Here is an 11,981-nt window from a genome sequence, read left to right on the forward strand (position 1 = left end):
GAGCTGATGCTTCCTGCAAAACTTAGTGCCTCCCCCCCAGCTATGCCACTGTTGAGGTGAAGAGACGGGGAGGAGGAGGCGTCGCGCTGACTCCCGAATCCTCCCCCTGGAATTCGCCCCCCGCCCCCTCCAAGCCCCCCTCCACCCCAGACACGTGTCGACCCCGTCACTTCGGGGTGATGGATCTGCGCACTTAATGGGGCGTTAAAGCGCCGGCTCCTTTTGGCGGGAGGGGGGCTCTTCCTTGACGTCAGCAAAAGGGTTTATAAAGGGGGGTGCCGGTGGAGATCCCAGAAGCGAGGAGCGGCGCCGTGAGCAGCACCCCCCCCCCCGGAAGAGAACCCATCGCAGCAGCGCTCCAGCGGGCTCGGCCAAGATGCTGACCAGCCGTCTCCAGTGCGCGCTCGCCCTGCTCGCCTCGGTGGCCCTGGCGCTGAGCAGCGTGGCCGCCGCGCCCTCGGACCCCCGCCTCCGGCAGTTCCTCCAGAAGTCGCTGGCCGCCGCCGCGGGGAAGCAGGTACGGGCCCGGGGAGCGGAGGGGGCGCTGGGCAGGGAGGAAGGCCCCCGGGGCAGCCGAGGGCAGGTCTGAGGTGAGCCCTGGTGGGTCGAAGGTCTGGGGTTCCGTTCCTCGCTCGGAGCCCCAGCAGGGCTGGAAGGCACTGCCCCCCTCTGCCCTCTCTCCGGAGCAGTGGCGAAGCACTAAGTTTCGCAGGGAGCCACACCGCAGCTGCAGAGCACTAAGTTTCGCGGGGAGCCTCACCTCAATGTGCCAGGGGCCCATCCCGTTAGAGGCCAGGCATAAGCCTCTGTTTTGCTTCCCCCCACCTGGAAGGGGAGGGGCCGCTTGCAGGTTGCGATGAGGCTCCCTGAAAAACTGAGTGCTTTGCACCCCCTCGAGCTACGCCACTGCTCCAGCGGCATCCCGAGTCACACCGTGTGCCTCTCGAGCGGCAGATTCTATGCCATCATCTCGCTCTCGCTCTCCAGGCATTGATGTGTGCCCCCCACCTTGAAGCCTCCTGTCACATTGAGTGACTACATAGACCCCCTAGGGTGAGGGGAGCAGAAGATGGGATTTCTAGGCAGGCTTGAACCCCAGAGTTCCTCTTCGGGCAAGGCAGCCGGACTTTGGACTGAAGTTGGAAGGCTGCCTGCTGAACTCCAGGCCCTCCTTACAATGCCCAGAGCAGGAGCAGTAAGGAGTGCCTCTGAGCATGTGCAAGGTGGATTCCAGGCCCCCACAGGGACTCCGCCTTCGTATGTTGCCACTCCTGTTCACCACGATCATGAAATGAGACCTCCCTGCTCAGAGGCGACGGTTCTCTCTGAATATCGGGAGCTGGGGACGAAACATCAGGGCCTCTGCAACCTTGACCCTTCGCCTGTGGGCTTCTGCCAACCACGGTTGGACCCAGTGGGACTTTGGTGGGATCCAGAATGGCTGACCGTATCCAGACTCTAATCCGCAGGACCAAAAAATGGGGCACACACTTACTAAGTAGTTAGAAAGATGAATGAGATGCACAGGCTCTTAACATACAGCTACTCTTATGATTGTCAAGGTGTTCTCATCTCAGCCTTCAAAAAAAATTAAGAAACAGAACAAAAACTATACTAGAAAAGATGGCTGTAGTTTCATTCAGGGACATGCTGTGGGTGGGGAGGCAGGTGAGGCAGAGCCTCCCTGCTGGAATCCTTCGAAAAGCACGGCTGCTGTGTGAGGTGTGCAAGCACTCCACACACTCCACTTGCACACCTTACATAGCAGCAGCGCCAGCGCTTTTGGAAGGACTTCAGTGGGGAGGCTCTGCCTCACCTGCCTCCCTAGCCCCACACACATCCCTGGTTTCATTCCTGACAGTTCACTGTCCAAGGCGGTCTAAGGTCTTGTGGAGCTCTCCAGGGTGCTGAAAAATCTCTCTTTCCCCCTCTCCTGGACTCAGTTTCACCACGCTCACTTGCTTGAGACTGAGTTCACTTCCATGCTAGTTTCGGTGTTTGGGATGGCAGCCTTCAGGAATGTCCACACCACTGTTACTACGTTAGCCCTAAAGAACTAAAGACATTGAGGATCCCAAGTGTTTCAGGGGGCGGCTGTGTTAGGGGTACACACACTCTTTGGCGCTGCCAGATGGCAAGACTGAGAGGCACTTTCCAATAAGCTGGGCTCCTGGAGCTTTGCTCACTGTGTTGTAAACAGATAGTCCACACATACCTTGGTTCAGGGTGGTTCCATGTTACTCCCTGTCCACCCTGCACACTTTGCAGCAGTTGCATCCTGCTGGGATGGGGTGGGAGCCATCTAATACTAAGCCTCTGCTTCTGTATTAGACCTGGACCAGGTCTTGGCTGGTGCAACACTGAGTGGACCCAGGGAGGTGGATTGATGGAATATTGGCAGAGCTGCTGCCGTCAATAACCACCCTTTCCCACTCCCTACACTCCCACTCTCTTCCCCTGTCAACCACCCACCAGCACCCACTCTGTGCACCAACTTACCAGCAGCTGGACATCTTTGAAGGCCACTGTCACTCAGCTGCTGCTGCTAGCATTTTTGGCAGTGCCTTGGTTGTGCATGATGGCATCTCACATATTGCAGTCCTAGCAAGGCTGCTGCACTGTAGCCACCGGAGTTCAGACAATGCAGTGACCTGTTAGAGCTGGCCCTTCATTCATTCATTCATTTTTTTGTTGTTGTTTAGAAGATTTATATACCACCTTTCCTATGCTCAAGGTGGTGCACACCATAAGAATAAAAATAGATACCTATGAATAAAAGTCATTAAAACCTTAAAAACAGATAAAAATTGATACCGGAGCTGATTACAAAATAAAACACAGCAACAACATACAAAAAAATAACATAAAAGTAGTAGCCAAAGATAAAAAAAGCATCTCTAGGAGGTACCTCCTCCCTCCTCAACTGCTAAGCAAAACACATGTATTTTTAACCTCCACTGGAAACCATATAAAAAAGAAGCTGTCCTCAGATGTTTCAGAGATGTGGTGCTACAACAGAAAAGGCCCTGCGCCTCGGTGCCACATTTGCTCTCTGTGTGGGACACTGTCAATAAGCTGGATAAATTATCCTGGTAAATAAAGGTGATGGCCAGTCATTTTGCACTTACCACCCAGAATGTCTTCGAGGGGGAGGGGTCACTTGCATGCTTCGGTGAGGCCCCCTGCAACACTTGGTGCTTTGCACCCCCTCTAGCTACGCCTGAGGTGATGGCCTCAGAGACCACTCTGTGATGGGCTTCTTTGGATAATAATATAATATATAATAATATACAGTATTTATATACCGCCTTTCTTGGTCTTTATTCAAGGCGGTTTACATAGGCAGGCTTATTAAATCCACGCAGGGATTTTTACAAATTGAAAGAAGGTTCTTTCTTTCAAGAACCACTACATTCAAGGTGTTACACTCCGATCTGGTTTGACATTCTGGCCTCCATCCTCCCACGCTCCGAGCAGATGGAACAGCTCAGCTGCAGCTTGTCAGCTGCTTCAAGGTTGCACGGTGCCGGTGGCCTCGAACTGGCGACCTTGTGGATGTTAATCTTCAGGCAAATGGAGGCTCTACCCTCTAGACCAGACCCCTGCCAGTTTCCTATGGCTCCTATGGTGATGAAGGAGAAAAGTCACCATACAGGCAGCAGTTTTAATCCACCCCTTGGATCCATTCCTGTACTGTATGTATGTGCAACAATAATCACAGAGGCTTTATGATCACAGTTACTGTCCAAGGTGGTGAAGGTCTCATACAGTGCTTCATAAACTCCAAGGACAGAAAAGTTACAGATGACTCTGGAGCCCATCTTTTTTTTTTTTCAGCCATCAGCTCTCCATGTCCCAACAACCCAAATAATGCAGAATACTGTGTGCCCCAAGCAATGATTTGCAGCAGGTAGCAATAAGCTATGCCATCTACAGTAAAGATAGTTGCAGGTAACTCAAGCAAGCGAGCCAAAACATATTCTATGGAGAAAATCAGATCCCTTCCAAGTTCATCAACCAATCCGATATGGAGGATTTCTTCTCTCTGCTTCTAATTGAAAGTGAGCACTGAGCCTCCAGTAAGGATATTCTGTTAGGGCACAATCCATCCTTGCCCATCTTTGTTTGGGCAGCTCCTTAGGGCAAGGAGACAGAGCTGTTTCACATATTAAGCTGCAGAAAACTATTGTTTGCTACTAAATGTATATCTACTCTGTATATACTAAATGTATATCTTGTATATCTGTAAACTACTCTGGAGTTGTTGGTCATTGCGTCTGTACGATACGATATGCTTGTCATAGCCACCCTGTCCATTTTTTAGGTGCCTAAACATTTGAGGGCCCAATCCTATCCAACTTTCTAGGGCTGATGCAGCTGTGCCAACAGGGGCGCACTGCATCCTGTGGGGAGGGGGACAGTCAGGGAGGCCTCCTCAAGGTAAGGGAACTTTTGTTCTCTTACTTTAGGGCTGCATTGGCACAAGAAAGTTGGATAGGATTAGGTCCTTAGTTGGCTAACGCTTCCCTGGGAGTAAGCCCCATTGAACATATTAGGACTTACTTCTGAATAGACATGCATAGGATTGTGCCCTAAGCTACCCCACGTATGAAGTGGGTTTTGGCCTTTTAAGAAACCTATTCAGCTCTTGATTGAATAGAGAGCATGATGCTTTGGGCTCAGACCTATTCAATGGAGGCTTGAGGTGGAGGTTGCAATGAATGCATCTGGAGGAGGGCATGAGAAGTACTACCTTAGTGGGGCAGACCAGAATCAACCATGTCCAGTATTTCATTGCCAGCCACAACCAGCAAGATGCCTCTGGAAAGCTTTAAGTAGGGTATTAAGGCAACACCTTTAACCACTGTTTGTCCCTGGCATCTGTTTTTCAAAGACACATTGCCTCTGTACATGGAGATTCTATTTAGCTAGCTTGCATCATAGTTATTGGCAAACCTTTCCTCCTTCAACCAGGAAATAAAGGCAATGGGCAAGACCATTGGTTTGCTCCCAGCATTGAGCAGTCTGTGCTCTGTTGTCTTGAGATGGGTATTTCTCCCCACTGCACAGACTTGTCCGAGAGTTTCTCACAGGCAGTCACGCTAGGGGGTACAGAGGGTGCAGGCTGCACGGGGGTGTGTGACACCACTAGTGACCAAAATCGCAGTTTGTAGGAATAGTACCATCATGTTATATACCATTCGATGTATAATTCCCAGCAGAATGTGATGAAACAAACCATGTTGAAATAGCTTTGTTCTACCAAAAGGTACAACCAAAAAACCAGTGGGGCAAGGCGATGATACATCACCACGCCCACCACCCGGTCTATCGGGGTGTGTGTGATGTGCTGGTTTCCTGCACAGGGTTATTGTGGGAATAAAATGGGAAGGGAATGACCTTCTCCATCACCTTGAAGGGTGGAATAAAAAATAATAATTTCTAAGGACAGGTTTATTGACAAGATATTCCAAATTTCCCAAAGTATTATAGGGGAGGCAGAACACTTTGTTGGTTTTTGTACAAAAACCTGTTTACCTGGACATTACAGAGCCCACCTTTCGTGTACCAACTCCAGAAGCATTTCATGGCTGTACGGCTCTACTGTTGATGATTTTTCCCAGCTGCATCCAAGTGCACATCTAATCTGCCCACTGAAGATAGCACTTCACACAACAGTCCAGTCCAGTCATGCTCCTTGCCACATTAAATCTGTTTGTATGTAAGGGGGCATCTCAGAACTTTTCATTGTTTAAATCAGCAATTTTCTACATTTTTTTTCTCATGACACACTGACCTCTAAGGTCTTTGCCTCTTGTGATGTCACTTCCAGCTTGTGAGAGACTTGTCTGGGTTTTGTGGATCCAGGCTCCATTGTGACTGCAACAATGCTGGAAAATTGGATAAGTTTGGGACCTGAACTGGGCCAATTTCCATGCATCCTGAAAAGAATTCCCCTGGGGCTTAAATGAGTCAAATGGCACATGTGCCTCATTCATTTTCATGATTAAAAGGGGGAGGGCTATCATCCCTTAAAGTTAACAATTTGACCCTATGAAAGAAGTGATAAAACTCCTCCAGTTACCTCCCGGGACTGCCATGTTTCTCTGCTCAGTGTCCTTGACCAATGCAACATCTGGGGCATTGTGAGAAGTAGCCAGGTGGCGACCAGGAGGTCAACACCAAGAGGAGCTTTGCTGGTTTTTTTTGTTCCTTATAAACAGTTTGTAAAAGGGAGAAGAATCAAAGAGAAGCCCAGCAGTCTGCCACAGAAGTGAGTGGGAAATGAAATGAATGACAGTGGGAAGGAGAAGTTTACAAATCAATCACAAAGTTTCAATATGGAATTATGGCATCTCAAATGCTAAAAAAAAAAAAATCATACCTACATACGCACCCCAAATAAGCACAAGAACCCTAATGAAATTCACTTGCTCGTGAAGTGTCACCTCCTTTCCTGTTGGTTCACACAACAAAATTGAATATATTTTTAATAAGAGACTGTGCTTCTTCTTTTTCTCCCAAGGAACTGGCCAAGTACTTCCTGGCAGAATTGCTCTCAGAAAACAGCCAGACAGAAAATGAGGCCCTGGAGTCAGATGATTTGTCCCGCGGTGCGGAGCAAGACGAAGTGAGGCTGGAGCTGGAGAGATCAGCCAACTTGAACCCGGCTCTGGCCCCCAGAGAACGCAAAGCTGGATGCAAGAATTTCTTCTGGAAGACATTCACATCCTGTTAGCTCTTTCTTCCCCCACCCCCCAGGCCCACCTCAAGTCTTTCTCTTAACCCCACTCCCGTCACGTCAGGAGCTGAAGACTGTAATGTATAATATACTGTTAAGGTAAAATGAACACTCACTCACTCACTCACTCACTCACTCACACACACACACACACACACACACACACACACACACACACACACACACACACAAATTCAGCTTGATTTTGAAATTGTTTTAATAAAACATTCAGTTTCAATTGTACACAATTTCCCTGAGTTTGTGATTTCTGACTAATTCTTCATGACACATCAACCCACTCCTCAAAGTAGCAAGTCACTCTGATGTGCTATTTTTAATTCTTTCTTGCAATAAAGTTTATGTTTCAAAGTGTCCTGGGTATACATTTTCTGGTCATTCCATCTTTCTACTTGGCACTCCTATACTAACGTATACATGAAAAGAAAAACACCCAAGGCCCAGCAGAGTCCTTGATAATCTTCCTGACCACTGATTGTGTAAGTTTAGAGTCTATGAACTCAGGCTGCAATCCTAAACACACTTTCCTGAGAGTAAGCCCCATTGAACAAAATAGGACTTACTTCTGAGTAGACCTGGTTAGGCTTGTGCCCTCAGTAGGTCAGAACCCAGTGCTTAATACCAAGGCTCAACACCTCTGGGAAAGGTTCTTCAACGCTGAATGCTCCTGAGAACTAGAACTGTGCACTACTTCAATGTCCTTTTGTAGTGTAACTTTGTTGGCCCAAGAGGCATCCAGGATCTTCCAGGCAACTGGACTGCAATTTACATAGTTCCCCTGGCTGATGCGTCTGACTGCCACCTTCTTGCAACATTGTCCACTTGGCAAGCTGCCAAGTGCACCCACCTCCCCCTGCCTGCCTGTGCCTCTCTGCCCCAGGGCTCAGGCAGAAGAAGGGGAATCACCAGGTTATTGGGTAATTTACTCAAACTTTCCAAGGGTTCCTTGGAGTAGCCCCATTCCCTCTGCTCAACCAAGAAGCACACACACCAGCAATTTATTGAAAATGTTTATTACAGCTTTTCCATGTTAGGAAGTAACAGGAAATCCCTCTACTCCACAAGCTGGGGTTGCAACCAGTGAGTGAGATACTGTACAAACATTTTAAAGGCAGCAGAAAACAACAAACTACTTTCTTCACGAGTAAATTCTTAGAGTCCTGCCATGCAGGGCCGGTGTTCAAACAGACAAAGCATTCTGCTGCACTTCAGGCTCACAGTTTAACAGGCTCACCTCTCCCACTTCTATAGCTAAATTCAATTTTCATCCAGTTCAATCAAATAGCCTTAGTTCTGTTGGGAAAGGCCATGCTGCACAGCCTGCCTCCAAGCGGGCAGCTCAGAGGCCAGGGTTTCCCACCTGTTGAGGTCCACTCCTAAGGCGAATCGGCCTTTTCAGCCACACTAGACGCTGTTCCAGAACCACCATTCAGAGCGCGATACCAGAGTCTTTTGAGACTGAAGGTTGCCAACAAAAGTTCTGCTGAGCCATTCCCCCCCCCCAATTGCTACCCCATGTAGCTTCTAATTCTCAGGTACAGCACCTGGTCTCTGTCCTTTCAGCACTCCCCACCCCCAAATCATCAGATAACAGGCCACCCTATGGGTTACTCCCTTTTGATTTCCAGAGCAGGAACATCCCACACTGGTGTCTAAATTGTCAGTTTTATTCCTGACTGGTTGAACAGTCCTCTGCCTTCTTCAGACAATTACACATTTCCCACCAACCAAGATCTTACAGGACAGACATTTCCACTTCCCTCCAACCTGGATCTTACAGAAAGGGCATCTCATTTCAAAGCACAACATCCCCAGCATGCTTCTTCCCACATTCTCCCCTCACTACTCCAAGAGGATGTATCAGGAGGGAGCAGAACCCATCTCCGTGCCATGAAGGATCAACTATTTCAATACAATTTCCGACTAAGAGAATGAGCTGTGAGCTGAATCCTTGATGGTTTGTGCTAAGCCGTGACCGCTAAGCCCTGATCCCAGTAGGTTGTGGCCACAGGCAATCCACTATCCCTTCGCCTCTCTCTATCACCCGCAGCTGGTACATAATATTGGTTTAACTGACAGGGTTATGGAAATACTTACAGAACTAAGATACTACATTTGAAGCTGTGCAAACACTGAACAACACTTTAGTTGTCTTAGCTTTATTTCCCTGCATGACTGAGCAACCACAGCCCATTCCTAACAGCAGTGGCATAGCTAGAGGGGTGCAAAGCACTAAGTCTTGCAGGGAGCTTCACTGCAGCATGCAAGCAGCCCCTCCCCCTCTCCTTCAGAGACATTCTGGCTGGGAGGGGCACAATGGAGATGTACAGCTGTTCTTATTATGGCCTGGAATGGCTACAAAGGGGAGGAGGAGGGGCTGCTTGCATGCTGTGTGAGGCTCCCTGGAAAATTTAGTGCTTTGCACCTCCTCTAGCTACGCCACTGGGAAAACCTTTACATTACCTGCACTGTACTTTGCATTGGCCCATACATAGATAAGTAGGAGGACCCACAGTGCTCCTTATGCAAAGGAGAAAGTTCTAATTTCCAGTATCATAGCAAAAAGATCCCAAGGAGCAGATCTAAGAAAGTTTTCTCTGCCTCTGACTTGGAGAGCTGGTACCTATCAGAGTGGACCACACTGGACGGATATCATGGACCAATGGTCTGTTAATAATAAAACTGCTGTCTTCAACATTTTAATTCTCATGGCACACCAACCTCTATGATCTCCACCACAAGCGTGTGCTATGGGGGCAGCAGGTGAGCAGAACCGCCCCAACAGAGTCCTCTGAAAAGCGCTGCCGCTGCCAAAGCTGGGAATGTGCAAACACTCACAAATCGCACACGCTGGAACGCTTGAGTTGTGAGTGTTTGCACACTCACAATTTCTGTGACAGTGGTGCTTTTTGGAGGACTCTGGAGAGTTCTGCCTCACCTTCTACCCCTGCACCACATGTCCTGGTTTTCTCTATGGTCTTTCCCTCTTGTGATGTCACTTCTGGCTTACTGGAGACTCTTTGGGGTCCTGCAGCTCTATTTCTAGGGCAACTGTCTGTGGTAACCAATAGTCTGGCCCTCTTCCTCCCCTCCCCCCCCCCCAGAGCTGCAGAACCTGGAAGAGTTTTTCAGTGATTTTCAGCCACTGTGCTCCAGACTTCCACCTTTCATGGCACACCAGTGTACCTCTGCATATTGGTTGAAAATTGCCGGTCCCACTCCCTGTACAGCTTCCTACTGCACAGTGCTCCACTGTCTTAAATTACCCAAATCTTATGTACCAGAAGAGAGGTGCCACATCTCCCTCAGCTGGTCAACAGCTTTTGTATCATCAAGAGCATTCTGACTTGCACTGGTTCCGGTCCACTGGAGGTCCAATTGCCACACAGTGCGATGGCAGGATGGTCACATACATAGCTGTCTCAAGCATGGTGATGTCAGAGAGGCAGGCAAGGGGGAAAAAAAGTCAAAGTCACAAGGGCTAGGAATGCTTTATTTTCCAGGCAAACATACTCCATGTTTTAAGCAAAACTCTTCATCAGACAGAATATAATTGGGACAATGAGTGAAAACAGGTAAGTTCTAGCAGAACTTGGAGTGAGATAATGGGTTAAAGCCGCTCTCCCTCACGTGGTGAGGTTGCAATTCTATGCACACTTACCTGGGTGTAAGCCCCATTGACTAAACTGGAGCTGAGTAGATATGCATAGGCCTTGGCTGTGAATCCTAATGTGTCTAGATTAGGGTCTGCTACTAGGCGTATGCCTCTGTTTTGCTCTAGCAGCCCTGAATGGCTCCGAAGGAGGAGGGGCTGCTTGCGCACTGCGATGAGGCGCCATGCAAAACTTAGTTCTTTGCACCCCCTCTAACTACACTACTGAATCTCAGGCTTTTCACACACAGATCAGACAACATGACAAACAGAGGGGAATTGTGGAATCATCATCATCATAATACTGGGTATTTATATACTTCAAGGCGGTTCACATAGACAGGCTATCTAAACCCCCGAGGGGATTTTTACAATAACAGAAAGGTTCTTATCTTTCAAGAACCGCACAACATTTCAGACGGATCTTTTACGGTCTGGTCTCACTTCTGCCCCCCAATTGCATCCTAGGCTGACTGACAAGCAGCTCCTTCATCTCTCACTTGAAGGGCAGCCAAGACGCTTCTTCGCTCACACCAAAGAGCAGGTGGAAAAACTCAGCTCAGCTTGTCAGCTGCTTCTCGCTGGTGGCCACAAACTGTCGACCTTCAGATGTTACCTTCGGGCTAATGGAGGCTCTACCCTCTAGACCTGACCTCCTTTACATTCTCATGTAAAGAATGTGCAGCTTTACAATCCACACAAAGGTAGTATGTGAAGTACAGACCGAGGTATGTGTGAACTGCTTTACAATGTGGTTGTTTCTGATTGGGGTATAAAACTGATGCTTTATGCTCAAGTTTGCTCAGGGATGGGGGGGGCACATGCCCTTCGGATTCTTAACAAACAAAAGAAAATTGTGAAATATTTCAAGGGGATGCTGGAGATTATGAGAATTTTCATCTGGAATCCATCCCTGATGCAGAACTAAAGATTTTCCGAGAAACGCAGTTGCCTGTTCAGATTTCAGACCATTGTATTAATGGTGCACTACCTTCTATGTTAGCATTTTCCTCCTTCTGTGATCAACTTCAGTTGCTTCTGTGCATCTGGGCTTCGTTCACATTTGCACTAGGGCCTGGATTTTGCAATTGCTTGTAGGCTGCTTGAAAAAGCCCAGTTGTGCTCAAGCCTGCTGACAGACTAGACCGCAGACAGGAAAAAATAGACAGAAAACATTCATCTCACTGAAAGCCCTCTTGCTAAATAGGCCTTTTGTGAATAAATCTAGCTGTTGAATGACAAAGGCTGTTGCTTTAGGAAACAGAGTGCTGTGGCAAGAAAGCAACAGCTACACAAGTGCGTTTCAATGATCCCAATCTGCAGAAAGGCCTTGGATGTATTTCCATTTCAAGGAGTGAGGCATTAAAAAGCAATCCCTTTTAAACTCCCAAAGAAACACATGAGCAAACCATGTGTTTTGTTTGTCTGTTGGAACTTCTTTATGAATAAATCAAGATCTGGAGAGGTGTAAATAAGCTAATCAGGCTCAAGGACCCCATCTGCAGGTTTCCAGCTCAATGCTTTAGCTGTTCAATTATTTACTAAGTTATTATTTCAAGATACCATTAA

At 48.0% G+C, this 11,981-nt stretch overlaps 1 protein-coding gene across 1 annotated transcript; it reads left to right on the forward strand.

Annotated features, from left to right (window-relative positions):
* The first annotated feature begins 376 nt into the window (after nt 1-376).
* On the forward strand, nt 377-6,739 carry SST (somatostatin). The gene is made up of 2 exons (XM_066622439.1): nt 377-517; nt 6,527-6,739. The coding sequence occupies exons 1-2, from the start codon at nt 377-379 to the stop codon at nt 6,737-6,739; spliced, it is 354 nt and encodes a 117-aa protein (XP_066478536.1).
* The last annotated feature ends 5,242 nt before the right edge of the window (nt 6,740-11,981 follow it).

This window comes from Tiliqua scincoides, chromosome 3, assembly GCF_035046505.1.
Source record: "Tiliqua scincoides isolate rTilSci1 chromosome 3, rTilSci1.hap2, whole genome shotgun sequence".
In the NCBI taxonomy this organism is placed as follows: Eukaryota; Metazoa; Chordata; class Lepidosauria; order Squamata; family Scincidae; genus Tiliqua; species Tiliqua scincoides.